The sequence below is a fragment of the Anser cygnoides genome, chromosome 4 (genome assembly GCF_040182565.1).
Source record: "Anser cygnoides isolate HZ-2024a breed goose chromosome 4, Taihu_goose_T2T_genome, whole genome shotgun sequence".
Taxonomy (NCBI): Eukaryota; Metazoa; Chordata; class Aves; order Anseriformes; family Anatidae; genus Anser; species Anser cygnoides.
In genome coordinates, this window is record NC_089876.1 from 74957645 (window position 1) to 74985509 (window position 27865).

The following is a 27865-nucleotide window of genomic DNA, read 5'->3' on the forward strand; positions in this document are numbered from 1 at the left end:
CGAGGTGCTGCTACAGCCTAACTAGGAACTGGGATAAGGGAGGGAAGACAAGGACCTGAGGAGGCTCATGGATCCTTTTCTGAGCGTATTATCTGACATTTATTAATTGGAATACCTTGCGTTGTGGGTTACAGGGCTCACGATTCGTACAGCTAATCCACGACCCATCTCGAGGTGCACGTGCCGCAGGGGAAGCAGTTCAGATGCAGTCCTTCCTCACTTCTCATGTTATTAACATATGAGCTCGATGCCACGGGAGTGGTGTATTTATATCACTGTATGACACACTGGAAAGGCTTATTTGTAAGTATTGGTGCTAACAATAAGGGCATTCTTCTGTCACCTGATGATAAGCTTTCTTCCCTTCCACTGCGGTCACATGGGAACCCTCTGTAGTCCTGTCAGCACACATATAATTAAAGCAGTCTGCTGTCAAGGAATTGAAGAAAGAACTTGCATATTGAATGTAAATATTTTCTGTACCTTATGGAACATGAAATGATCAAAGACGGAATGACCTAATTGCACCTAAGTCTCTGATACTAGTTTAGGAGCAAACCTGTTGCCCAGGAAGCCTGGTGTGGGGTCACTGTGGTCCTGCAGCGTTCTCCCCCCATCTTCAGTCACCTCAGGGGCTTCTTGCATGTGTAGCAGCCTGTGTGCAACAGACCTGCTCCAGAGCAATGCTGCTGTGTGTGTGCGTGTGTGAGGCAAACAGAAATGCATTCTCCATAACCCTTTCCCAGTCCTGCTGTGCTTCCGTGCCTAAACTGCCTGTGTTTCACTCGTGAATCCAGCTGATACAAGCCGGCGTAGATTCCTGTGTGCAATCTCTGGGTTATCTGAGGGCACAAGCTATCGGAGGGCTCGCTTTCACAGAAGAATAATTTTATCTAAGGTGGTGTGAGGTTCAGGTTTCACACATGAAAATACAGTAATGCTGTAATTTGTTTGCTGTACCGTGATAACTTATGCCTTCACTGCTCCCTTGTGCCAGGCAAAATTCCCCCATCTGCACAGAGAGGGAGTAGAACTTACTTTGGAGTCCTCCGAATGCTGCTTCAGCGATGGAAAGGCCTCTTACCCACTCCATGCATTGACATTTTTGTACTTGTTGGTATTTTCTGTGCCTCTACCTTCACTTCTACCTTTACTTCACATTAGATGTGGAGAAACCTGGGTCGTGGCCCCAAGGGGAAACATAATATCCGACCTGAGCATCTCACTTGGGAGGAACGAAGGATGGAGCAGACCTCTGGGAGCTGCTCACACTATAGAGGGAAAAAGCCCAGGAAATTTGCATGCGTCCAGCTTGTCAGCCTGCCTTGCCTGCTCCTCCAGTCACCTTCCATGGGCCTAGAAGAGAGCTACTGCATTTGCCCATTGCAGGCTCTCGCAGCATCGCTGGATGTCTCCATCTGGGGGATATTTTTAGACTTCACACTTGCAGGAAACTGCTTCTGTTACACACGGAGCTGCTTTGTCCGTGGCATCAGCACAGTGAGCTTCTCGTGTGGTGTGACTAGAGCGTACTTCAGTCGCTCAGCTGAAAAAACAAAGTCATTGCCTTCCTCACCGCAGCAAAATCCTCCAGGAAGGCAACTCCTGCAGATATCTGGCATTGCAAAGCAACAGTTGCAAATGCTACATTCCACTTTACATTTTTATGTCTACTAAAAGTACCAATTACATTGTTGTAAACTGATCTTAAACTGGTCTTAAAACATACCTGTCTAATAAGCCCTTTGAGAGGCAGTTTTTTTTTTCTTTTCTTTCTTTCTTTCTCTTTTTTTTTTTCTACACCTGGCATCTCCAAAGACAAATGAGCCAAATTCTTACTGTAATTATTAATCCTCAGCAACGTCTCGTCCTGCTAATCCTCTCTCTCAAACTGTTCCAGGGCTGGTACACATTACCAGGTAGAAACAAGTCTGCTTATATGTGCACTTGCTGTTTCTGCATTCATTAAACTTTTGCTTACTCCACAAGGATTCCAGCAGGCTTCTAATGTTCTCAAACTGGTCAAAAGCAATCAGCTGAACATAAATTCACAGGTCTGGGCTGTAATCATCTCTTCAGTATCTTGCTCTTGCATTCTACAGAGACAGACTTGTCTAAAATGAAAAAGTGAACGTATTGAGTGAAAATGGAAAATTATATTACTTTTAACAAAGGATACATTTATTAAAAAACATGTTTTCTATAAGGAAACAGCATCTACCTGATATTTCTCGTGGTTATTTCTTCCTGTTGAGAATAGTTTTTATTTCCTGGCATTATTATCTATCATGCAATAAGGATAATAGATGAGCCCTGACATAATTCAACAATCAAATTTGATCAGGGCAATCTAATGACATAAACTGAAAGAACAGCCTCTCTAGGGATCGTGACTTCAAGCCTGAGGTGGGATACAGTGGCTTTATTTTGTTCAAATAATGCCTTCCCCTGCCACCAGTATAAAAGATTAGGAAGTTCTTCTGCAGAGCATCTCATGTTTACCTTCAAATTCCATCTGATACTATAATAGTGCTGTGTCTAAGACAAAACGACATTTCTAAGCAAGCTCTTCCAGGAAGCCTGGTCCTGAACTCTCTCGTACAGTCACACACACGCAGACTGTTTCGCCCAGTCTCGAACGGAATGTTGGTTTGGTGCAGAACTGGAACTGAAACGGATTGTTCGTGTGGTTCCTTGCGAATGTGTATGTGTGGTCACATACCTTAATCTTCCTGAGGAAAAGGTACCTGCCATTTTAGGCACATAAGCAGAAGCCATGGAGGTCTTATTCCACAACCTTAGCAGAAAATTGCTCAGAGGGAGCCATGAAGAGGTACTAGGACCTCTTCCACTCTCCTTCTCACTGAGTGAGGTGAACTCCTGTGCAAGACATGCACTTGCACCAGCATGGGTTTGCTAGGGCAGAATTCGGCTTAAAATTCTTCCAATAGCCTAAGCCTTAGAGAGGAGAGACATCCTGCTCGTTTCCATTTCATTGTCTGTGTACAAACAGGAGGACGAAATGTTTATGCCTGTGCTATACAGAGACTTAAATGTAAAAACTCAAAGGTAAAAGCAGGAGTTGCTTTAGAGAAAGGAAGTACATCTGAATAGGAAAAAAAAAATCTGGAGAAACAGCCCACCCCAGCTTTGTTCTGATTCTTTGCCCTCCCTGTGCAGAACTATCAGTACAGAGGCAGAGATGCGGTCCCAAAAGCAGCTTTTTGAAACAATAACTATGTTATTGTCACATCGGTCTGACTAGAAGGTCTGACAGGAGAAGGATTAATAATAAAACTGTTCTTTCCGAATATCAGCGGTCAGCATAACTGTAGAAGGGCTTGAGGATGACGATGCGTTGCAGTTGTAGAATTTTACATCTCTTAGTGGAAGACAGCTCAAAGTCCTCTCCCCAGAAAGTTGCTTGGTTTCCTCACAAGTCCAGCTCCAGGTTATCTTCTACAGCCTTGAGCTGTGTTGTACGGATGAGCTGGACCCTGGTGCTCACTTGAGCGCTCATGACCTTGCCCTTGACAATCACTTCAAACAACTGCAATATATTCAGTGTTGGTTATCAGCTAGCAAAGCATCAGATGCTGCTCGCTGTTGCCTCATTAGACAGTACGCTTCCTGCGAGGAGCTGACATCAAGGTGTAACAGCCTGATCCTCAGCAGAGATTCCTGTCCTCTGCTGCTGAGCGAGAAAATCCCATGCTGTCAAGCCACGACCTGGGTAATGCAGAGATGAGTGCAGTAATGATACGTCTGTCTTTGCTGGTACTCTGCACCATCTTGTGGCTAGCAGAAAAACATCAGAATACCCTCTGAAATCTTCCACTTTTATATTTTTTCCCTTGTGTTTTTCCTAATGAAAAATACAGAGCCAGATAAAATTCCGTGCCCTTTGTACAGCTACCACAAATGTATGCAGGTTGCCTTATGAACCAGCAAAAGGAAGACCATCACTACAGATAAGCAGGTTGTGCGCACATCCTGTAGCTACACAACTTAACCTGTCTGTAGAAGATTCCCTTGGATTTCCATGTATTTGGAAATAATCGGATAGTCTAGGTCTTAAATACGGTAAAGTAGGTAAGAATCTCCTGATCCCAGTGATCTCTGTTGGCCCAAGAAATGTCTGTTATTGATCATTAAAGGTTTTCCCATATTCCCCTGTAATTCCTTTGCCTCCTTCAAAGAACTCTTTTAAAACAGAATTCCGTGTTTCATCATCATCCTTAGGAACACCGTCTTCATTTGAAAGTTCATCTTCCAGTACCTACAGCCCACAGCCTCCCATGAGCAGAGCACAGCTTTACATCGTATGGAACAAAGGCTGTTCCAGTGAAACTTATGGTAAAAACAGAGCCTTTTCCTTCCCCAAATCTTACTAGACTTCAGGCTGAGACCATGTTTTCAGAGGAGTAGAAGGGCATCAGCCATACTTGGATTTTGGCGTGCCCAGGATGACATGGGACTGTGGTCAGTGGGGAAGGCAGAGCACTGGGAGAAGCACCTAGGGCATTTGGGGCCTTGGTGTGCCAGCCATCAGAGGAAGCATGACAAGGGCAGTGAAAAGACCATGCTCCTCACTAATCTCCCCCCATCCTCTTTTAAACAGAAAAAATGGCCCCGCAGTCAGGATCCTCATCCCCGGCCGCTTTGCCCCAGGAGGATGAAGAAGCTACCAGACGTATGATGGCCAAGAGAGTAAAGATCATCGCAGAGCTCATGCAGACAGAGAGGGACTATATCAGCGACCTGGATCTCTGCATCAAGGAAGTGATTCAGCCTCTGAGAAACAAGCAGGTAAGCACCGGGGGTGGAGGATGGGGGGGGGGTGACGTCAAGGTCCAAATTCACCCACGGTCTGTTTGCAGATCATCTCAAGGCAAGCACAAATGTCAGCCTGAAGAGTGGCACGGTGCCAGGAGCAGCTCCAGAGCTGGCTTTCTGGAAAGGGGACGTGCCAGGACTCCAGTGAGCAGAGTGGGAAGTCAGATACACTTCTGGCACTTGGCATTGCACGTGCATAAAGCCTGAACCAGGGTGTTTGCCCAGAGGGCAGCTTAGATGCTATATCCCTGCTCCCAGGCTTGGGCTGGGATGGCAGCTTCCACCTCTCCGTACTGCTGTGCACATAACCCCTGGTACATGCCCTGGCAGACCTTTACTGGCACCTCTAAAAGCAGTAAAAGACAACAACAACAAGTATGTTCCATGGTAACAGTCTGGAATGGCTTGAACCTTCCCATCAAGGTTAAATTCTGTCTTAAAAATGACTTCAGCCAGCCTTTCTGACAGCTGTGGTGGAGAAACACCATGCATGACAGCCCAGCAAGCACTTTAGAAATTTGCATTCTACGCAGAAAAGCTAAATTTAAGCAGGAAGGCTCATAAACTATCTTTCAGGCAAAAAGATCTTATTAGGCCAATAGTACCCATTTTCCTTTTCAGCTGAGACTTCAAAGAGCACCTTTTCCTCAACAATATTTCAATTTTTAGAAAAATTGTGCAGTCTCAAGCTGGGAATAGAAGAGCTTGTCCAGAGAAAGATTTAAATTCATGGGGCCTGCAACATAGCATTCACAGAGGCTGCACAAATGATATGCACTGCTAATATATCATAGAAGTAGTTTTAAACAGACCTTAACCCTGTGTTTTGTATATATGGGTCCTTACAAAATTGGTCACATAATACGGGTGCAGGGGCCAAAGTGTTTTTAAATAGCACTGACGCTGCTTCTTTGGGAAACTCTGTGGCCAGCTGAAACTTGTGCTGCTTAAGCTCCTGCAGGACCATCCCTTTGTTTCCTAAAACTGTCAGAGTTTGTTCCAACCCATTTTTGGAAGAGCTGGCATCAGCTGGTATAACTTCTTGGAGTTCTTGACTTCTTCCTCCTCCCAGTCATTCATCTGCTTACAAGTGGTCTCCACTGGGCTCCCTCCTCAGCCGGGCCAACACTCAGCAAGAGTACTCTCTGGTCAAACTCACCAAGATTTTTAATAAGCATGCTGTATTCCTCTTGCTAGACAACTGGAAACATACATTTCGATTCTGTCCCTTGTCACTGTATTACCATGTGTCCAGGCACAGCATAGTTCCAAACACAATGCAGGCATTGCGCTGGAGCGGAGGTCAGAAGTCCTGTGATAGATGTATACAGGAAAAGTAATTTAGAAATTATAACTGTCTTAATTTAATAACCTCTGCATTTTTGAAAGGCTTTCAAGAATGTTATATGGTTTTAAGGCTACTTCTCGGATAAACTACCATATTTGAAAGTTTGTAATGCATTTAGAGAAGGATAACATTTAGAAAATTGACCTAGCAATGAATCTGTTTCATATTTCCAAATGGATAAAAAATGCTTTATCCCCTAACAATTATAAAAAAAAATTAACTATGTTAGTACTGAGAGTATATTGCTGATTCTGTTACAACAGCACTCAATTTGATCCTCCCAGCATCTGGTGAGCTGCTATGTAAGTAAGCAATTCCACTTCTAATGGAGAGATACATTCAGGGAGCATCAATGTGGATGTCAAAATCAGTCTTGCCTTTGTTCTCAGTGTTAGCGTATTACCACTGTCTATCTCTAATTGTTCCTGAATATTAACTCTTGCCTTGCTGTGCGAGGGCGTAAATAACTGCTGTATGAAAAGTATGTGCCCTGAAAATTTTTTATGTTTCATAAAAAAAATTATTCTAAAATTCTGTTCTTATTCTAAAAGGAGTAGGAATACGGAGCCAAATATTTTGCTGATGTAATTTGAACCAGTTCACTGAAGTCAATGGTGTGCTCCCAGACTCTGTAGAAAGTATTTTTGATTATCTGAATAATTTTTGATTATTTGAATACCCAGAACTGTAAATGTGTTTGTTTTAGTGGAACTTATATGATCTTGATTTCACTCTTCAGATATATAGGACTACTAAATCGAAATGGTGCCACCACTTGGAAGTCTTTGTACCTGACAGCTAGCACCAAAGCATCAAGGTCCCGGTTTATGTAGCAGCCTCTGCTAGCAACTGGAAATCAGGGAATCAAAACCACTGTCAACTATTCTTCTTCTCAATGGGAAAATAAACATTTTAAAGGCAGCTAAAGCTCTTTCCTCTATTCAGATGATAATGTTTATTTCCTTCCTAGGTAAACACTTTCAGATTAGGAACGAACAGTTCAAAATAAGGTTAAAAACACTTGATAAAATGCCCTTTGTTAACTGCGTCAACCCAATTATACTAATCCAAAAACTGTATATGTATCCTTGAAGTCACAAGGAGGATGTTTATATGAGGTTTTACAGAAGCGATGCTTCCTGGAGTGTTGAACACACAGGGCTTAGCAAGAGAAGGTCTGTAAAATACAATGTCCTTCTTTATCCTTCCTTAGTAGCTGCTTAATATTTGTATTCCATTAGATTGTTCACTTTGACGTGGATGGCTTGTTTAGCAACATTGAATCGGTCCATCAAATATCAGCCAAACTGCTGTCACTGTTGGAAGAAGCCACGACAGATGTGGAACCACCCATGCAAGTAATCGGTATGTTTACTGTCCTCTTGAGTTCTACAAAGCCACGTGAAAGAATAAACATAACACTCTCCTGTCCTCTACCCTCGTCAGACTTTACTAGTACTGCTCCCAGAGGCTAACTTGCTACAAGCTGTCCATGGTAATGCAGGCAAAAGGAAATGTGAAACCTGTCCAGTGGCTCTGCTGGGCTCGTAACAGGCCTGGTCATGGTGCCCTCATTCCATCCTTCCAGATGTTGACGGGAAGAAAGGATGGAGAGAGTGAGTTTAGCATGAGTAAATACCACAACACTGAGTTATGCTATATATTGATAACTTAATTTTCATCTAGCTTAATGTTACCTAACTGCTCATGCTTAGACCAACTCTTATATTGCATGCTCATACTTATACCACTTGAGAAAAGCATTAAAATTGATTGGAATAATAAATACATAAAAAAAAAACCCACATTGTAAGCATATTTACTGGCAATATAATCCATGTAAGAGGTGATTAAGTGCAATTAACAGGGACATGGTCAGTAAAAGAAAGAAAGCTGTAATTGATACAGAGCTTGTGGGAATCTGTGTAGGAATGCTTGTAGGGATCACAAGTATTTTTAGCAAATGGATTGTCCTTGGATGTATCACAGCAATCATGTGTCATGCAGCTCAGGCCACGACTGTTATGGCTGTGATCTATTCACTTGACCTTCTGGCACAGCTGGAAAAAATTAAGAAGTTTCCATTCATCAGCTCTTCTGTAACTGCTTATTCAGTGCAGAGGCAGTAGGTGATCCAGCTTACGGGATCAGGTGAGAAATCTTAATTAGCTTCAGTGCAAAGTCAGCCAGTTTAGTTTAAAAAACTTTCAGCTATGTTTCAGAGGTTCTCTTTTCCCGAAACTGACCACATACCACAGGTAATGTGTTACAGAAAAAAAAACATCTCACAACTAATGGGGTAAAAACTTATCGGTTGACATTTGACTAGGAAACATGGTATTAAAGCATACGAGGCTTGGGAAAAGTATTAATCCTAGTATGTCTCAATCTGGTTTGCCAAGGCAACAGCTTAACGTAGTTTGATGAGACTGTGTTGTTTGGCAGGATTTCAATAAAAGTGCATCATGATGAGTCATACCCTTAATAAGCAATGTTCTATTCTAGCAGGAAGTGGCTTTCTCACAGCAAGGAGAATCATCCTTTTAGTTCTCTGCCATATCCAGAAGTAAAGACAAACAATTTCATCCATCTATTAGGGTGTACTTCTCCAGAATCAAACAAAGAAACGTGAAAATATATGGGATTTTGGATCAGAGGGTTGGCTTAATTATGGCAGGGAAAAAGATGGAATGTGAGGTGAAAGCACTTCTTCCAAAGGCTGAGAGAAAAGCAGGGAGGATAATTGCATCACTATAAGCAATAAGTCAGTAAGTTTGCCATCCTTTAGAAGTAGAACAGATGATAATTGTGTCTTGAGGATCCTCATATTCAGTGTAAAAGTTGTTAAAGCCAGTCTGTGGAAAAAACAGGATGAGAATCTCTTTAGCACACCCATTATGTTCTATCGTGTTTATGGTATTTAAAGATCTTCCATCAAAACATCCTCCTTTGGAAGGCAACCCAGTCACAGTGAGGTTGAAGAGAACTGCTGTTTCACTGGTTTGAAACTAAAACAATGTAGTTGCTTATATTTATGTCTTTTGATGACAGATTTGGATCTGTCAGAATGCACAAAAGACTCAGTATTTTCAAACCTGTGCCCAAATATGTATTTCTGGCCCCTAAAGCAAGCTCCCACAGTGATATGCTCAAAGATCAACTGATTTAATCCATACAACTCAAAACCAAGAAGAGCTTTAAGCTTAGGAACCTTGGCTGCTTTTAAAAGATACCATCCATGAAATCAGCACATCATTTTTTTCACATCATTTAGCATCAATGAAAATACCTGTCATTATGGCGCAGTACATCAATGAACAGATCTTGGTCATCTCTGTTTTGGAAGACAGAATGATCATTTCCAGGCTCTAGTATATGCTGAAGGGAACTATAAGTCTCTAGTTTGCATTTTTGCTACAGAAAACATAACCTCTCCTGAGAGCTTAGCATTACTACAGGCTGTGCTAAGCACTTGGAGCTCTGCTTAAAGTTAGTGAAAAGTGTGAGAGCTCAGCATCTCTGTAAAGCAGGCAGCGAGGGTGCAGAATCAGGAGAGAGCTTGTTAAGGTTTCCCCTCACACTGTTGGCTAGTAAAGGCCAGTATAGAGAGTTCATGGGAATGTCAGGAGGCAACGTGTCTTGTCAGCCATCAGCATCAGCATTTAACACAAGATAGAGAAAATAGGGATGACAGAACCTGAAGAAGATTCAAGTAGAGGATGCTGGTGCTTTTCTGACTGTGGCCTTACAGTAACTAAAATGAACTTCTGTGGTCTTAACTCAGTCATTGTTGTTCCCTTGTTCGCACCTTGAAACCAACATGCATTAGACAGCCCAGTTAACCTTCACTGCTAGGGGAAAAAACCCAGAGCTGTGTTACTGTGGTAACTGAATCATTTTTCACTTTACGACAGAGCAGTTCAATGCAATGTATTATGAAACAGCCCACTCCGGTCAGGATGAAACATGCAGGATGCCTGACAGCTTTGTGCTTGCTGTGAATGAACGGAGAGCTCCCAATTAACACGGTGTTCGGCTTTTAACTTTAATAATCATTGCTATAACTCAACAGGAATGTTTATAAAACATCTGACTGGTTGCCATGTAGATATTATTTCTCTGTAAATGCCCCAGACAGTAGTTTACACCATCACTATTGTTTATAGTGTGTATTGCCAAGGATGCTGATCAGGGTGCTGCTGCGTAAGTGTAAGGGCCAAATGAATATCTCAGCAGAAAAGATGAAGGATGCCTTCTCCATTCGGATAATATTTCTTAGGTACACAGAAACAGGAAGGGGGGCTTTAGGCTGAGAGAATTACGCACCAGAATTAAATGGGAAATGAGTGCAGGACTACTTCAGTGCCTCTAAAATTCCCAACTGTTTTGGGGGCAAAATGGTGTCGTAGAGGACTGGAAATGTAAATGTTTTCCCCTTTCAGTTGTATATAAACCTAAGGGCTATATAGAAATGGCTGCAATCCACAGTGGTTTTATTTCATTAGGGGAGGGGTGGAGGTTGTTCCAGTGTCACGTAAAGAAAAATCTCTACTCTAGGCCATAACAACTGCCATTTCAGGATGCTGCAAAACAGATAAACGTGAAATGGATAATGGGAGATGGAGTCATTATTCCCGTTATAACCCATTTAAGTTCATATTCAGTTGAAAAAAAAGTCAAAGGGAAAATTAACATGGTTACACGCACTCCTCCTGCCAGCCCACACCACCACAATGCTCTCCCCTTAACAGCGAAGCTCTCCTGTTTGGTTTTCACTGAAGGGGTGTTAAGGTGGGGCAGTGAATTAGGGGATTGTATATGAAAGGGTGCAGGTGTAGAGGTTTCATCCCTTTTCCAGGGGGAATTTTTGTGCATTAACACTGATATAATGGTGCCCGGCTATGACAAAGATGAGCAGCTGAGAAATACATGTAATAAATAATGCACATAAACACGCAAGATCGTTTCTAAGGGAAGTAAAGTGGAAGCCAGCCTTTTTAGCTCACAGCTAATGTGGTGGAATAATAAAACTCCTTCTGAGATGCTGTTGTCTGGCTTGACACGCTTTGTTTTTCTCTTTAACAGGGGAAGTGTTCTTGCAGATTAAAGGCCCACTAGAAGACACATATAAAATCTACTGCTATCGCCACGATGATGCACACACCATGCTGGAATCCTATGAAAAGGATGAAGAACTAAAGCAGCATTTAAGACACTGTGTACAGTCCTTAAAGTAAGATCTTTTCAAATGATGATTTCCGTCCATAGTCAGTTGCCTAGCAGGGAACATTTTAAATGGATGTAGATGAAAGGTCCCCTGTAAATCCAGAGTTTTATGAGGCTTGCTGGGAGCTCTGGCTTATGCTGCTTTCATGAAAAGATGACAAGCCAGGGGCCATGATTAGATTTCTTTCTCTCTAGGATGGCCAAAAATAGAACAAGAAAGGTTTCTCTTCCCTTAGCTTCAGTGCCCCATACTGGCAGAAGAAATGCTGCATCATATAATGGGCTGCTGGGAACACCTTGCCCGGCTCCTAGGAAACATACTGCCCCCATTTTCAGCACTTGCCCGAGTTAAAATAGCGTGCGCTAGAGCTGTTCACACACTCTGGTGTTTCTGGGCCCCTGCTGTAAGGCCCCAGGGATCTGGAGCCTCGTGATGGGGATATTTGATAGCGGTCAGTACTGAAGCAAGCTGTCAGGTCCCACCAGTGGAATTTGCTTCGTGCCATCGTCGCCAGCTCCAGCCCCTCAGGAAAATGTTTTGAGACCTCAGGGTGAAGCACAATAAATGTCTCTCTGTTTCCTTCCATGTGGCTTCCTCCTGCACCCGGTCACGAGAAGCAGCTCACTTTCTCCATGGGGAGCGCTTCTTTTCCCACCCACAAGCTCCTTTGCTCCCTCATTTTCTCAAAAAATCTTGCACAGATCTGTCAAGAGGGAGCATACCATGGTCCTTCAGATCATAGGTCTCTTAGGTCTCTCTCCAGCTCCAGAAAAGGCCCGTGCTGCATGCTTCCAGGAGAGATGTAAAGCTATCACAAATAATTAATGGAGTGTACATCAGCAACAGATATTTCAACTATACCCCAGCTAATGATCAGTCGGCAGAGATGCGTTAAGACTTAGGAGATGGGAAGTATGCTGGAGTGAAATCTGGAAATAGTGGCAGAAGAAACCATTATCAAAATTAAAAGAGAAATGTTTCCTTTGAAGACAGTTTATACTGAAAATAAGTCTTACTTTGTGCAACATGTCCAGTTATTAAATAGATAGCAAAGTATATGTGCAGGGTACTGAGGCTTTAACCACCCTGGAAGCTGAAAGAAATAGATTTTCATATAAACTCAGGCTTTCAGGCTAACGGATGGCCAGGTAACATCCCCTAAGGGGGTGTTTTAGTTGCTGACTCCTACAATATTCTTTTCCGGCTAATCAAGAGAAGTTGTTACTGTCATTCACTCATCCCTACTGCTGAGCCAAGAGGATATGGAAGGAAGTAAAGATAAAAGATAGTGTCCATGTATATGCTGGGGTGGAAGTAGCCACTTGAATTCCAGAGGCAGTAAGAGAAGCTCCTGTTCCATCATCACAGCTGGGATTTGTGAAGAGAAAGGATATTTTATGCTGAACCATTGTAGCCTTTGGTAGCAGGAAGTGACAACACCTTCCTCACAATGAAGCCTTGTTTTGTCTTGTTCTTTCCTGAGTAGCCTTTAAACAGGAACCAATGAAAAAAACACAACTGCATGTATACTACGTTGTGCTTTTCTCCCAGTAGCTAGGGACTGCTGCCAATTCAAACACGAAGACCTGAAAGCGCACACTCAGATGTGGAGCTGTGGTCACCTAAACCTTCTTACTTCTTATTAGAGAGCACTTGTCCTAGGAAGAAAACTATGCAGCATTTTTACCAAATAAGTTGCAGACTGTTTTATGATGTGAGAGATAAGATACATGGGGGGCAGTGACTGCTATTTTTGAAAAATGTTTACTTCTTAAATATTTTTTTTTCCTTAGGAAGAATATTGTTACATTTTAAAACATTTAAAAAGTCTAACTAGAGGCTTCTGTTCCTCAGCTGAGTAATATCTGCCATGCAAAAAACGACTTCTATATCAGGAGTAATTTGAAAGTGGCACTCTGCACATCTGTACAGACAAATCAGATTTAATTAACCATGCTTAGATTCCTACTCCTCCTGTTGACTGCAGAGGAGAAATTCCATCCCAAAATGTAGGTGTCTGCCTTGGAGACATGTGCAAATCCAAATGCTGTAGAATCCCATGTTTAAGCAGCAATTATGCAAAACGGGGATGTTGTTTGCTAGCTTAGCCAAAGAAATGCAGCTGGTAAAAATGAAAGGATGCTGGCAACTACCTGCTCTGCTTTCAGTCTGAAGTAGTTTGGTCAACTATTACAGGGGCAGAGGGACGTCACGAGCACTCAAAGAGCTGATGGTGCAGAAGCGATGAAAGCGGCAGCTTCCAGATGCTCAGTTAGCCACTGGTGGGCGAGGAGATAGGAGTGCAGGCAGGCAGAAAGCAGTGGCTGATGATGTGATGTCAGCGCTCCGTATCAGAAAAGCCGAATGCAGAGATGAAGCAACATTTTGGTTCCCTTGCATTGGGGTGAACTTCTTGAAGTTCAGTCGTACCAGAAGGAAAATATTCTATGGGCATGTTCGCATATTTCCAAACTACAATCGTATGTCCCTGCTGCTTTCAGTATATATATCGACATTATTCTACTCTCAAGAGGTTTCGGTTGATATGTAGCCTCCCAAAAAATAGAATAATGTCATTGATTCTCTATCCTAAAAGGCTGAAATGTATTCTTTTGCATTTAGAAATATGTTTTTACTTAAAGAAAGTAGACAGGGATGTATTTAAAGTGTAAGAATAACATGCTTAATTTTGCTTTCTGTATTAAGGACTTGATGATACTTACTGTTACTAGCACAGTGACCCAAACTTCCTTCTCTAACAGTTTTAGAAGAAGATGACTGGGCTTTACAGCTAAAGCCAGGTTTCTGACAATCCTTTTTCATTTGGGGCTGTCCTTTCAAAAAGATATAGGGCCAGATTCATTGGTACCCTCTGGCTGTTTCGTGCAGTTCTGCTGACACACAGCAGCCATAAACCTAAGTTAACTGGCCAGTTACAGCTGCTCTGTGTCACTGAAGTGTATCTGAGAATCTGGCCCATGATCTGTATAAATCCTTTTAAGAGGAAGCTAATATATGTTTTGGTTTCTTTTCTTTTGCAGAAAGATGTACGAGGAAGAGTAAGTACTGTATCTTTTTTCTATGTAAAATAATCTTGAAAATACCTTTTATTTATCTTATGCTTAAAACTGTACACGTGGAAATTTTAAGAAAACAAACCTGTTTCCGTATAATGTATAGATTTCTACAGGACATGTGTGATAAAGACTCTCAGTTTTAATTTCTCTAAGCCTGTCTGGTTTTCTAATTACTACTGCACCAGCTTTGCACTATTTTTCAAAACTTGTGGTTGATGAAGCTACTTAATTTGGTTGCCAACTCATTCAGAGCCCTTTATTACCACCTTGTTGTCTAATAAATGTCTTAGAGAGCTCCGAGGTCCTCAAGAGTGCTTGTCAACAACTTAATGTCAAACATGAAAATCCAGACACCCTTAAATCATTCTGCATTAGGCCTCTGTGGACCTGCTCAACACACACTAGGCTCACAGGTAAAGCTATTCCTAAGGTGACGACACCTTTGGTAGCCCTAAATATGTAAGAAATCTGTCTTTCTCCAGAGCTTTCCTCTGGCAGTGGCTGGACGGTCATCAAAAAAGAACGAGCCCGTGGCAACACTTTGCCAGAACACTCACCCAGCCTCTGAAACCTCGTGGTTAAGGGACTTCTATGCTTAACGTGACATCTTTGAAAAGCTTAAGGTAGAGTTTATCACTTCTGCAGTTTTGGACATCCAGCAGGTCAGGATCATTGAAATGCAACAACTCCTGAAGTTACCTGCAGGGAGAGGTCAGAGAAGGGGTTAGCTAAACTAAAGAAAATGATTACAACCTAGACTGAAATGTTAAGGGAGAAAAGAGGAGCGGGCATGCTTTATACAGGTAGGAGAGGAACATCTCTAAAGTCAGACAGTCAGTCAGACATCATAAATAAAGTCAGGGTAAAATAGACTTTGAAAGATTTGCATATTAAAATCCTAAATTGGGGTTTTCAAGATTTATTCTATGATTTGAAATAATTTTCCTCCATTTGGTTTTGATAAAGGATGTTCTATAATCCTTTCTCAAAAGGAGCGGGGTTCTTAAGAGGAACACAACATACCTGGAGAGTAACAATAAGATCATGTGAGAGAGCAATGCATGTCGAAATAACGCAAGACTGGTTGCTCTAATAACTCTATCAGAAATTAACATCCAGTTTTCTACTTTGAACAGTTTCTAGTGGACCATAGCTTACAACCCACTTGCTGAGTTGAAACTGGCTCTTGTAAAGCTGCACAAGGAGCGATGCTGGCTACCTTGTGTGGCATGGTGGCATTTCTGTTTCCCTCTGAAGGGCAGGGCACTCAGAAATGCCACTTCCTGCGATTCAGTGTGGAAGCTGTGGAGTCGCAGCAGCCCTTGGGCAGGACTGCACCTGAAAATCTGCTTAATGGTGAACGGGAAAGCACGGTGTAACTCACCCCAAACCATCTTCAAGATTGCTTTTCATTCAAGCATGATCAAGAAAACAATTACATACATAACAGACAATGCTGCCCTTTGCTATCAACTAGATGGGCTGAATTCTGCCTGGATTAACAACTGTGCAGCCTCAGTGAATTCCCTGGGTTTGCATGAAAGCCTTACGGCAGAGTGCATTATTTGCCCTGCACGTTTTGTACTAAGATTAGCTCTCACACAGTAAATCATAAAGCCCAAGTCTTTAGGACATGCTGCGGCCCATGATGCAGGCACACAAATTCAGAACTGCCAAGCCGAATATGACACTGTCCTCAGCCCTGTGATACCATACTGGCTATCATGTTCACCACTGGACCTACCTGCAAGACTCTGAGAGCATGTGAAACTTAATCCTGAAATCACCTCTCTTTGCGTAGCTCACCACCATGTATTTTTTAAAGCGGTGGCAGTCTTTCTGTATTTGTGAGTTTGCTTTGTTGTGAGGAGGGAGGCAGGGCACACTGTGAAGCTCACCGCAGTGAAGCCAGCTGCATTTACTGCAGAGCTATGGTGATAATTTGCGATGAGATTAGAGCAGCTACTTACAACCCAGAGTACTTGCTAAATTCACGATAAGATGGGGGAGAGGCTGGAGCAGCATTGCAAATGAATTATCAACTTAATTTTCTGCACAATGGATGTCACAAGCCTGTTTCAGTCGTGTGGCAAGGCCACATCCTGCCTGGCTGCTGGGTGCATACTAACAGGGACATTGGAAACGGGGCTCATCCAGGGAGAGAGGTGATCATCAGATAATCTTGCTGGGGAGAATTAGACGAGTCGAACTTTGTGGCACTTCGTGCCCCAGGGAGTCATTATCTTATAACAAACCTACTATCTCTCAAACCATATTGCTAGACTGTGTCATGCAGATACGCAAACAGAGGGCTGTTTATCACTTGGGCAGCTGTCCAAAGTGCAACTGTATAAAGAGAAGACACTTGAAGATTTTTTCCATTCATGAGGCAGCTTTTATAGATTTGCATTCATGGGGCTTTTCAGAGAAAACAATAACAATTTAAGATTTTTTTCTCCTTATTGCTGCCAGAAGCTGAAAGAAGGCAAAATAGCTCTATATATTTAATGTAGGATAGAGGGGAAATGAGGGGGATTGAAATGATGAGAAGGTTTGGGGACATCAAGAAGCTCTAAAAGGCATCTACTGTTAATTTTTTTCATGCAGAACTTTTCACAGATTATGTCTGTGCAAGAGAGATGGTTTAAATATGCAGATGTCTCTTCTAAAAGGCATTCAAATTGTTTGTTAATTAGTCAGCAGTAAGGATTGGCTGTTGTACTTTTTATACATATAAAAGTGGGAAGGAAAGCTTTTTTTTTTTCTCTTTTACTCTTTCTGCTGCACAGAACAATAGATGTCAGCCTGCAAAACCGAGTGGATGTTCCCTGTTTTTTATACTTTCCTTCTATGTTGTAATATTCCATCTTCCCATATTCGGAAATCCTTCTTCCCCTAGCATTACCTCTTGCACAGTTGCTGTCAGACAACCTTTTTCCTTCCAAGACAGCCTTTTTGGGCATGCAGATGGAAGGCCTGCACTGCTTTACTGTCCTTCACGCTGTCACCAACTGCTCACTCACGGTTTCAAGGTGGGGGTCTGTGAGGCAGGGGCAGTTCACAGCAGCACCAGTAGTGCCCTGTGCCAGCCCTGTGCCCGTGCTGGAAGCTGCGACCTTGGTCCCCACATCCTTCAGCCACCCGGGGCAGCTGCCTGTTCTGCTGACTTCCAACAGGACAGACTGCATCTGGGTGAATGCCCTGTGTGTTCAGTGTTCCCCCAGACCAGATCTGGTACCCTGGTACCTGGAGGCTCAGGCATCATGCGATGTCACCTACTGGAAGCCAGCTCAGAAAAATAGCAGGTAAATAGCAGAGCTTGCACTGGCAAGTTGAGAGGTATTGTGAGAAGGGATGCAGCAGTGAAAGGGCATCCCGTTTACTCACAACATGGAGATGTTGCAATTTTAAGGCTGAAGGCCCAGAGCAGGATGTAATAGCTTCAGTCACATGCATTTCTCAAACTTCCTGTTATTTGCTCTTCCACCTACGTCTCCCTTCTTGGGTGTTGTGGTGTGCAAGTTGTACCATACACGCCCCTCAGACTGAGTGGGCCAGTTTCAGAGGTAATGTCTAAGCAATAGTCTGGCAAGTTGCTGAAAATACAGAAAACTCAGACCTGGTGTGTATTTCTCACTGAGGGGGCGAGAGGATGGTTTCGTTTACAACGGCCCATGTTCCCTGACAGATGTATCTTATTTTTTGACTTAAGTGGTGATTGCACTTCTATGACTCAGTGCAAAGCATTGCTCTGGTTTTGATATTTTCTGTAGTTGAAAGCTCAACTGAAGGATATAAAAGGCAGCAGCTTCAATGACTAGACAGAAGTAATAAGATTTTTTTTTGTCTTCAAGGAGTTTCTCCTTATGTGACTTTTTCTTGGTATAAATTATAGAGGAAAGCCAAATCTAATGGATATGGGATCCCTGATGATCAAACCAGTACAACGGGTGATGAAATATCCCTTGTTACTCTGTGAACTCTTGAATTCAACTCCTGCTTCTCACCCTGACCACAAGGCTCTACAAGAGGCCCTTTTTGCTATGAAAAACATTAATGTGAACATCAATGAACTTAAAAGGAGGAAAGATTTAGGTAAGAAAAAGGCACAGTAAATTCTTCTGTCTGTAGGTTTGGGCTGGCAGTTACAAGAGAGGTTTCAGCTCCAGTCATATTGCCACAACAGTTTTGTAAGCTTATACTTAACTCGTATAGTACACTGGGCTTCGAGAAAGTAACAGATCCCTTTATGTCACTTGTCCTCAGCAGCTATGTTATCTGACAAAGGATGCAGACTCCAGAAACATGAAAATGATGAAAGAATTCATGTCATATCCATGTTCATCGTCAGTTATGCAGTTGCAAACACTGATAATAATTAAGACGCTGTGATAGCACTATTTCTTATAGACTTGCCATGCTGAAGCCTTAACTTCACTCTTCTCAAGGCTAGCATTGATAACAGGGTTTTCATCATTTTCACACAAGATTACAGCAAGTGACATCAAAGTGTCTGGTCTCAAATGGTTTCATATTTGTATCCCCATCCCTGTGAAAAGCCCTGTGAATACAGACTATTAGTGTCATGAAATTCTCTGTCTGCAGTGCTGAAGTATAAGAGGAATGATGATGATGAAACCCTTAAAGAAAAGTTTTCCCGACTGAATATTCACTCCATTAGCAAGAAATCCAAGAGGGTCACCAGCCATCTGAAAATACTGACGGGGGGAGAACCTCAGGTACTTACTCATCCAACTGCAGATTTGCATTGATGGCTTCAGTTCTGCTTTTGCACTGGGCATTTTTAAAGACATTTTGGAAATACAGTTTGTGGTGTTGCTTTTTTCCTGCATCATTTATAAAGTCATTTTCTGAGTGTCACATAAGACAGGAAAGATCTTTGTGATTGAAACAGAAAATAACATAATGTATTCTCTACCTTTTCCTCTTTTATCTAAGTTTCTCAAACTTCTGATCTTTAGCAGAGAGGAAGTGACCGGTAGTTTTGTGAAAATCAGCCTCTGATCAGCTCTTTGTGGATAAACTGGCAATCCTTATTGTTGGTTTTGTGAACAAGTTCTGGCCATTTTACTCTGCACCTAACATTCAGGTCCTGAGTCCTGCAAAGAAGATGAGTAATACTCCTGATTAGTAAAGGCCACGGCTTTTGCCTCCACATGCATAAGGATCTGTAACCATCAAAATTACCAGAGGCAAAGAACTCTGGGATAAATCCAATGGGGGTTGGGTGGCCAAAACCAAAATGCTCTTTCATAATTTCAAGGTTGTGATTCAAAACCTACCAGGATAAACACATTCAGAAAAGCTTCAATCTAAATCTCAAAGAAAATCAATTATAACTGACCTTGAAAATGGTATCTGGTGCACCTCTCTACATGAGATAGCTGATTGTGGCAAGGTCACTCGCCTTTCTAGATGTGACTTTACAAGATTTGTGCCGTTTTTTTCCTGTTTTGTTTTTTATCAGTGGTTTCCCCCTTTCTCTGACACAAACTACCCACATTTATTTTTTCTGCTTTTTATTTGCACAATGGAAATTTTTGTATTTTCACTGGTTTTCCCACCAAATCCCATGGCAGAGTAGAACACTGACAAGGCTACACAATCAAAGAAAACTATGGAATGAAACTTGATTAAGAGAAGGTGTGATTTTTTTAGATGCCTTTTTTTTTAATTAACCTTAAAATATTTGAGAATTTAGAATAAGGAGATATGTGTGTATATGTGTAAAGATCCAGCCCTCTCTTCTGCTTAAGTAAAGAAAGTCTTCAATTCACATCTCTGAAAAATGCTGTGACCCTTACAGCAACCCTCCTGAAAAACAGACTTGAGATTTCTTAAATTCCTTAACTAAAAGGTAGGCAGAAATAAATGTATTTTCAGGCAGAATAAGAAAAGTAGAGAAGCTCGTTTCCAGCTGCTGAGGTTACAAGCTGAAGAGCTGGCGTGGCTCTAGAGCTAACAGCTCCACCTACAGCCTGCCTGGGAGAAATCTCTCCATTACCCACCCGAATGAGCACGCAGGGAAATAATGCTATGACATAAAACTATATTATCTTATCACCATTGTTCCCCCAAATGGAGCAACAATAGACAAAAAATTGAGAGTTTTACTGATACATGTAGATGTGCTTATAACGAAGCAACTGTTTGCTTCCATTCGGTTTGGCAAAAATTAAAATCTGTCATATTGCCCAGTGTCTTTGACTTTTCTTGGATTAAAAGTGGAGTTTGGGAGAATTAGGGACCAATCTGTTCTGCTTTCAAAGGGAGGAGTTCAGGGAAGGTTTGGGATTTTTCCAGCAGAGCCCTAGGCACTTCTTTAATTAGCCAGACTCCAAAATAACAGTGGAAACATCTATTTTAGGTGAAAGATCAAACCTTTAATAGGGAAGAAAAGCTGTTTCGAAGTTTAGAGAAGACTGTGAAATTGTGTGTGAAGAACATTTCATCCTCCTCACAACACCTACAGGTGGGTACATGCCTTTATGAAATCCGTGGCCACAAACCACGTCCATAACCAGTTTAGCAGACATTTCTGCCCCTGGTTAGGCAACACCAAATTATTTATAAGCAGGCTTTTCTACATCACACTGTTAAATAAATCAGCTGTGCTTCTGCTGCATTACTGGGCAAAGAAATTATGAAGCCCATTCTTCTGCCTTTTTTTCCTCACATAATTAGGAACCAGGCTCTGTAGAAACCCATGGGTACAGTGCAGTAAAGAAAGTGCTGTCTGGTAGCACAGTTACTACTTTCAGTCACTGTGCAAATCCATCATATATATCACATACAAATCCTGTAGTGAAGCACCAACTAGTTGTCATAAACAATGGCAGAAATGAGTTGCAGCCACATGAATTAAAATGTCCTAAAATACGTGTTTTGGACATAAGGACTCCTTCCTTAATTCTCTTGCTAGGTGGTGTTGAGGGTTAGCATTAGATGGACAGAGTTTTCAAGTGCTGTAAATGTTTTTGCTTTAATCTACCCCTCAGAAGATGTGGGTTGGCTGGTAACTTACCAGCTTTTTCCCTCTCATGGGCAACTTGTCAACTTTGTAGAAGCCACAAGGTGTACGTGTGCCCAAGCTGGACCTGGAGTTTGTTTGAGAGGTAGGCAAGATCGATAGCCAGCTGGCCAGAGCTTATCACAAACACACCTTGTTTGGTTCAGCAAACAGGGGAAGGGCTGTGAGCTCAGCCGACAAAAGTTGTTGCCTGTAATGGTGTTGACAGTTCCTTATCCAAACGGATGCACACTTCATTAAGATTAAAATTCACCGTAAGTGAAACACACTGTAGACCTACTTGGTCCTCCAAAATAGGCCTTTCAGAGTGCTGGTGTCTTGCCAAGAAGTAGTTAACTTCCAGTGGGACTTGCATTAGATTGGGGCACAGTTTTTTTCAGTTGAATATTAACAACTTTATTCTTCAATAGTTTGCATTGAAAATAGGGAAAACACAGGAAAATATTTTCACAGTAAACAATCCCACAACGGCTGGAAACTGCACAGAAAAAAAAACAAATAGGTATGTGAGATGGAAAATATTTCTGATTCCATCAATATTATTGCAGTATCTGCATGAGTGAATGCAGCACATTAAAACAAATTGTAATGTATTTTCATCTTCCTACCATCTTCTCATTTAGGATTCCATACATCTGGCTGCACAGAACATAACTGGGCTTCAGGAAGTCTTGCAAGACAAAGAAGATGAAGTCAAGAACCACTCGAAAAAACTAAACAATACTGCAAATCTCTGTGAAGACCTTGTAAGTTTATGCAACGCCCAATGTCACACAGATAACTAACTGTCCATGACAGAACAAGTGTATGTGAGAGAGACTCAAGACAGAAAAGAGAAAAAAAAAAAAACAACCATAGGAATACATTAGGAAAGATAGATAAGTTTGTTTTTTTTTTAATTCTATAGGAAATCAGATGAAATTAAGCTCAAGTACGTTGTGTTTCCCTGAAAGAGCTAAAGAAAACTTCTTAAGCTAAATTCCTGTGTTGAAGCTAAAATCTTTGTGCTAAATTTGCATGTTTCTTCTGAGCTTCAGACAAGAGCAGCAGATCTCTGCCTTTACTAGTTTTGTTACCAATACTCAGAGTTTCACAGTGACTTTTGAAATCTTTGTTATAGTCATGAATTATTATTAGCTCCTGGAATCATAGATCCATGAAAATCTCAGTTTTATTACTTTTTCAAGTAAGTTACCATGCTTCATATAGAGAAAAGTTGAACAATCTGGATATAGACTATAAAAATTAAAAGAGAAAACAAATCACCTAATAAACTGTAAGATTTTTCACATATTCTCTGGCTTTCAGGGTCCAAAGGAACGTTAATGCCTGTCTCTACTAAGATAGACCAAAATGTCTCTTCAAACAGCTCAAGCTGGAAAAATTCAGAGGTGGAGGTTTTCTTATGCCTTCCTAGGTCTGTGCTGACTAAAATGCAGCTATTCAATCCTTTCCAAAAAAATGAAAACAGCATCTGCCAAAAACCAAAAGGATTTTTGACAGACCACATCCTCCCAGATAATCACAGGGAAGTGAGATGCTGTATTTCTATTCCTTTGAAGTTCCAGAATTTAAAAAGAAACTCAAAAATTAGTCGCGATAATTAGATTTTTTTTTTCGATATCTTTAAAATGAATGAGTGCATAAAGTAAAGAAGAGGAACACCTCTATCATTGCAATGATGAGTGTGTCCAGAACGGAAAATGCTCCTATCCCCTCTCCGCCCCACCCCTCCCTTTACATAACCATCAAAGAAAAGCAGAAGAAATTCCACAAGAGGTAGAACAGAAAACTTTTCTCAAAACTAAACTTTGTAACTCCTATTGACTCATAACCCAACTGGCCTGAAGGTCTTCGTACTTTACAAAAAGAAACCAACATTTTAAGAGTATTTAACTGCGCCAATGTTTTTAACCATGTTTATTTCTATTTATTTTCTATTTGTTTGTGTGTCTTGGATTTAAAAGTCTTTATCTTATGTATATTTAAAACAAACAAACAAACAAACAAAAACCTGTTGTCCTGATGTTGCATAATGAGTAGCTATTTGCATGTTTTCCTGAACGGATGGAGATCTCAGCACTGGGCTCAGAGTATGATATTTCTATCTTTTGTGCATTTGTCCATAATGAATATCTTCCTCTCATGTTTTAGGGAAAATTTTAGGGCAGAAATCCACAATAGCCTCTTCATTTCCAGAAATCAGGACCAGCAGTTTGGAAAAATTGTTTTCTTAACACATCAAAAATTGCTTCACTAAACACAGCCTAGTTTTTCAAGTGGAAATAAAATGGAAACTACCTAGCCAGTGCACATTATCTTGGCCTTGGGAGAGCATTTCTGGTGCTAAAATGGATGTGACCTCAACCATGGGGTACTACAGAGGGGAAGAGGGATGGTTGCTCTTTTATTCTCACAATCAACCCAAAAAGTTATTTCACAAAGAACATCCAAGTGTTTTAACATGATGATGAGGTTTACCCAAGAAAAGCCTGTTCTATATTTGAACACATGGCTATCAAAAATAAATGTTATTTAGTGCAATATTAATCCTTTGAGACAATTAGAGGCTAATGGAAAGATCTAAGAAGGATTTATTTTTACAGTTATCTAGTTTTGCTGATTAATAGAGATAAAACCAACAAGCATAGCACAGCTTAATCAAGTGATTGTGTTTGCTTAAGAAGGAATAGAGTTACGACTATTTCTAGGAAAAAAAAAAAAAAAGAAAAAAAAAAAGAAACCTTTGATATCATTCAAAACAAAGACTGCCATTTAACAAGATGTTATTGTCTCTAGATTTTACATGGGCTGGAAATCTCAGTTTTATTGGCGTGTAACACTACTAGGCACTAAAAAGCACACTCACCTACTCTCCAACTTAAGTATTCATTCCTGCACTGACTCTTGCCCCGTTTTTTCCTCTGTGGTAACACAAAGGGCAGTATCACCAGCTGCATGCTCCAAGGGACCATTTCCATTATCAGAGACTTTAAGTGGCAAACCTGTTACCCATCCTTTGCTGTTATGTTATGTATGATGTTACGAAGGAATTTCTAACTCATGCTAGACCCTGTGTGAAGCTGCCTCTGACAGCAATACTTTTTGAAGAGCCAGTAACAGATTGCTTGTTAGGCTGCAGTCAGGCTTAACCCGTTACTGGGTCTGAAGAACTGTTTGAATGAAATAATATGTAGTTCTGTTTTATTACCTTTCCAGATGGCTCAACTGGACAAGCTTGTTTTGATTCCTCTCTCAGCACTACAGGCTTTGTTTGCAGGCCCACAGAAGCTCATCCAGAAGCGCTACGACAAGTTGTTGGACTACAACAGCTGCCTTCAGAGGTCAACAGGAGAAGAGCTGGACCTGGCAAAGAAAGACTATGAGGCTTTAAATGCGCAGCTAGTGGAGGAACTTCAGGTATTCAACCAAGCAGCCAAAAAGATTGTGTTGAACTGCCTGTATTGCTTCATCACCCTCCTCAGGAATATTATGTCTGCAGCACTTCAATCAAATTCTTCTGTGGTGGTGCCTGTTCCAGTAAGTACATTAGAAATAGGCATAGCTCTGCGTATATGTCTCTTTTTTCTTTCTGCGTGATTTGGGTAGAGATATGTAGGACATGTACCTACATGCTACACCAATTTTACTTGTTCTGCTAAGCAGTCAGACTTTGGGATTTCTTTTTTTGCAAGCTCAGCAAAGTTTAAGTTCGCAGCTTAAGTTTTTTCAGCCTGGACTTTTTGCTGAGAATGATCCTAATGCAGCTGCTCCAGCTGTTGTAGTAAAGGTAATGGCGAGAACATGACAGTAAGGCAAAATGGAGGCAGTCTCTAGCATTTAACCTTGTTTTTTAGGGGGCTCTGCCCTGAACAGCCCAGAAAACAGGGCAAGAGAAATTCTAAGAAAGTTCATGAACACTTCTGGTAGTATTGGATCTGCAGACTCACACTGATGACTGCAGAGAAGTGGCTTAGGAGATCTGATGAAATCATTTCTATGAAAACCAAATTGCTTTTAAATCCAAATATGCTGCAGAAGCTCCTGCACAGTAGGAATAGGCAGAAAGGAATAGCTTCATCTATGCTGACATTTTTAGAAAGTTACAATCGTTTCACTCATGTAGTCAAAGCCACAGCAAGGCAAGGATGCCTATCTGAGCTACACAGCAGTGCATTAGTTCCTCCAGCCCACTCGAGTCTTTCTGTGCAGTGTGAGCATTACCTTAAGATTGTGAAATTACCCTTAATTTGTGTGAAAATTACACAATGTTTCAGCTTTGTTGTATTTTTCCCTGAAAGACTTGAACCCTCTTAGAAACACATCTGTGACAATGCCCCCCCCCTCCAAATCCACTCACCTGAACTGGAGCCTAGTAACTGTATCTGGATAAGCCTCTGCATATGAAACACGTTGTACTGAGGCCCTTCTGGAGTATCCCTTTCCACCCAGGAATGAACAAAGCACTTTATAGTCAGGGGCAGCTGAAAAATTGAGAAAGCGAGGTCAGGATCAAAAGATAGAGCTGCACTGTTTAATTGGAAAATGAAGGCTTTTCCTGCATGAAAAAATTGGATCCCTATAATTTGGCCATTTCATGCTTTGGAATACACACTATTGCATCAAGCGTTGCTTTCTATGATGCTTTTCCTACAAAATTACCTTTTTTTCTTTTCTGTTTACATCAGCAAATACATTTGGGGTTAGGCATAGACCAAAAGCACTTACCCAGTGCCACAGAGCTTCAGTTTACCCATCTATCTTTAATCTGGTAGCAGCACACAGTTGCACAAATGCACAGCTGTGGGGTAAGCTACTCCAAGCCTTACAGCACATTGGCCACTCTGTGATAACTGCTGAGATGAGCATTTGCATCTGAAAGCAGGTGGCTCAGTACCATAAATGCAAGGCTGTTCATTTACATTTTTGTTGCTGTTTAGAATATTTTTAATGATTAACTTAAATCACTATGTCTTGTAACTCTAATAGTAATCATTGGAAACTTTTTTTAAGCACAGATCTTTCTTTTCTTTCTGCCTTGTGCCTAGTACACTATAGGATCCGCAGGAAATTGCAGTAACTTGTCAGGTTTTGTGATTCCTAGTGTTCAGCCCATTAAACCAAATCTGCTGTCTCAAATCTCCTTACCATTTTGTTCATGAGATCTAACCCACCTTTGTATTTGCAGCTGTCTTCCTCAAGCATCTGTGAAGTGCAGAATCAGTTGATGGAGGAGGTTCACAAGCTGAATTTTGTAAAAGAAAACAGCAGCGCAACCTTTATTGAAAGAAAACTGAGCTTTGAAAAAAAGAAACCTGTCCCTTCTCCAGTGAGTATCATACATCTGAATTGTATATGAATCATCCTCTTTTGATCACTTTAGAGACAAATCCATATTTATGCCACTTAGAGGGCTTGCTCCCTTCATTGGGAATCTGAATTGGGTTATTGGAATGAAGCTGTTCTATTGACCAGTAGCTTCGCAAGATTTTTGATGCTGTCTTCATGTTATTTTGAAAATCTGCTTGAAATCACCTTTGATTATCCTTAGGTCTTTAAGCACATGTTAAGTCCAAGGCTGCGTATGCAAAACTGGATCATTTCTCTTGTTAAACGCTCTTGCAGTGAATCTTATTCTTCGAATTCAGAACTTTTTCTGATTCTTAGCTGCAGTTCTGTTTATATTTGTGTTTACACATGTATGCCCACACATACACTCCCACAGCAGAAGACACATGAAGTCCACCAGGAAATCTGCATGCCTGTGGTTCTCAACCTTATCAGACATTTACAGAGCTTTCAGGCGTCTAGTTTACAGTACAATATAAAATATATCAGCTGCAGATTTACAGGAGAAGCCAAGGAAGCTGGAGGATTCATTTTAGCATCAGTAAGGCACACATACTCTTGCGACTGTGGTACGTTGGAGTCACATTGATGTGCAGTGCCTCCATCTCTGCCCTCTAACCAAACTGACCGAATATGCTTCCAGCAGTTAATAGCACCTTGCCCTTATATAGCAAAAAGTAATTTTGTACCATTCAGTTTCTACGGAGTTTTTGCCTAGTGCCTTGTCATGCAAGTTGTTATATGACCCTAGCACACCTCTGCTAATTTTTTTATTATCCTTTTTGCAATTTTACATAGGAAATCAAAGATCATTGTTAGTAAAAACAATTAAACCAGTTACAGTTCACATATAGAACACTGGCTCTTGTAGAGTACTGGCTAAGAGATATTTCGTTATATTCCTCTATTTCTTTCTTTGAAATCTGCCCTTTATTGGTCAGCTATTAATATAACAGTTGGGCAGGCCCTTGCTGCAT

The 27865-nt window shown here is 41.3% G+C and overlaps 1 protein-coding gene and 1 long non-coding RNA gene across 4 annotated transcripts in view; one reads left to right on the plus strand and one right to left on the minus strand.

Moving 5' to 3' along the window:
* Positions 1–27865, plus strand: part of ARHGEF38 (Rho guanine nucleotide exchange factor 38) — a 46654-nt gene that overhangs the window by 13145 nt on the left and 5644 nt on the right. Inside the window, exons 1-11 of one of the 2 annotated variants that reach the window (XM_048066463.2) lie at positions 4121–4356; positions 4622–4809; positions 7426–7549; positions 11270–11417; positions 14453–14470; positions 18384–18583; positions 19094–19227; positions 20877–20981; positions 22163–22285; positions 24759–25079; positions 26728–26868. In XM_048066463.2, the coding sequence (XP_047922420.2) occupies positions 4299–4356; positions 4622–4809; positions 7426–7549; positions 11270–11417; positions 14453–14470; positions 18384–18583; positions 19094–19227; positions 20877–20981; positions 22163–22285; positions 24759–25079; positions 26728–26868 (1560 nt within the window). In that variant the 5' untranslated portion in view covers positions 4121–4298. Of the gene's footprint in view, positions 1–4120; positions 4357–4621; positions 4810–7425; positions 7550–11269; positions 11418–14452; positions 14471–18383; positions 18584–19093; positions 19228–20876; positions 20982–22162; positions 22286–24758; positions 25080–26727; positions 26869–27865 lie in introns of those variants that run through there. The other variant, XM_013195771.3, reaches the window with a different exon arrangement.
* LOC106045343 (uncharacterized) lies at positions 1381–26850 on the minus strand. Of its 2 annotated transcripts, XR_001212751.3 has the most exons (6): positions 26714–26850; positions 25900–26023; positions 24751–24905; positions 19428–19608; positions 15046–15187; positions 1381–2114 (listed from the first exon to the last, which is right to left on the minus strand). It is a non-coding gene; the product is annotated as an uncharacterized lncRNA (long non-coding RNA). The 2 variants fall into 2 exon arrangements; XR_007164240.2 differs by lacking the exon at positions 19428–19608.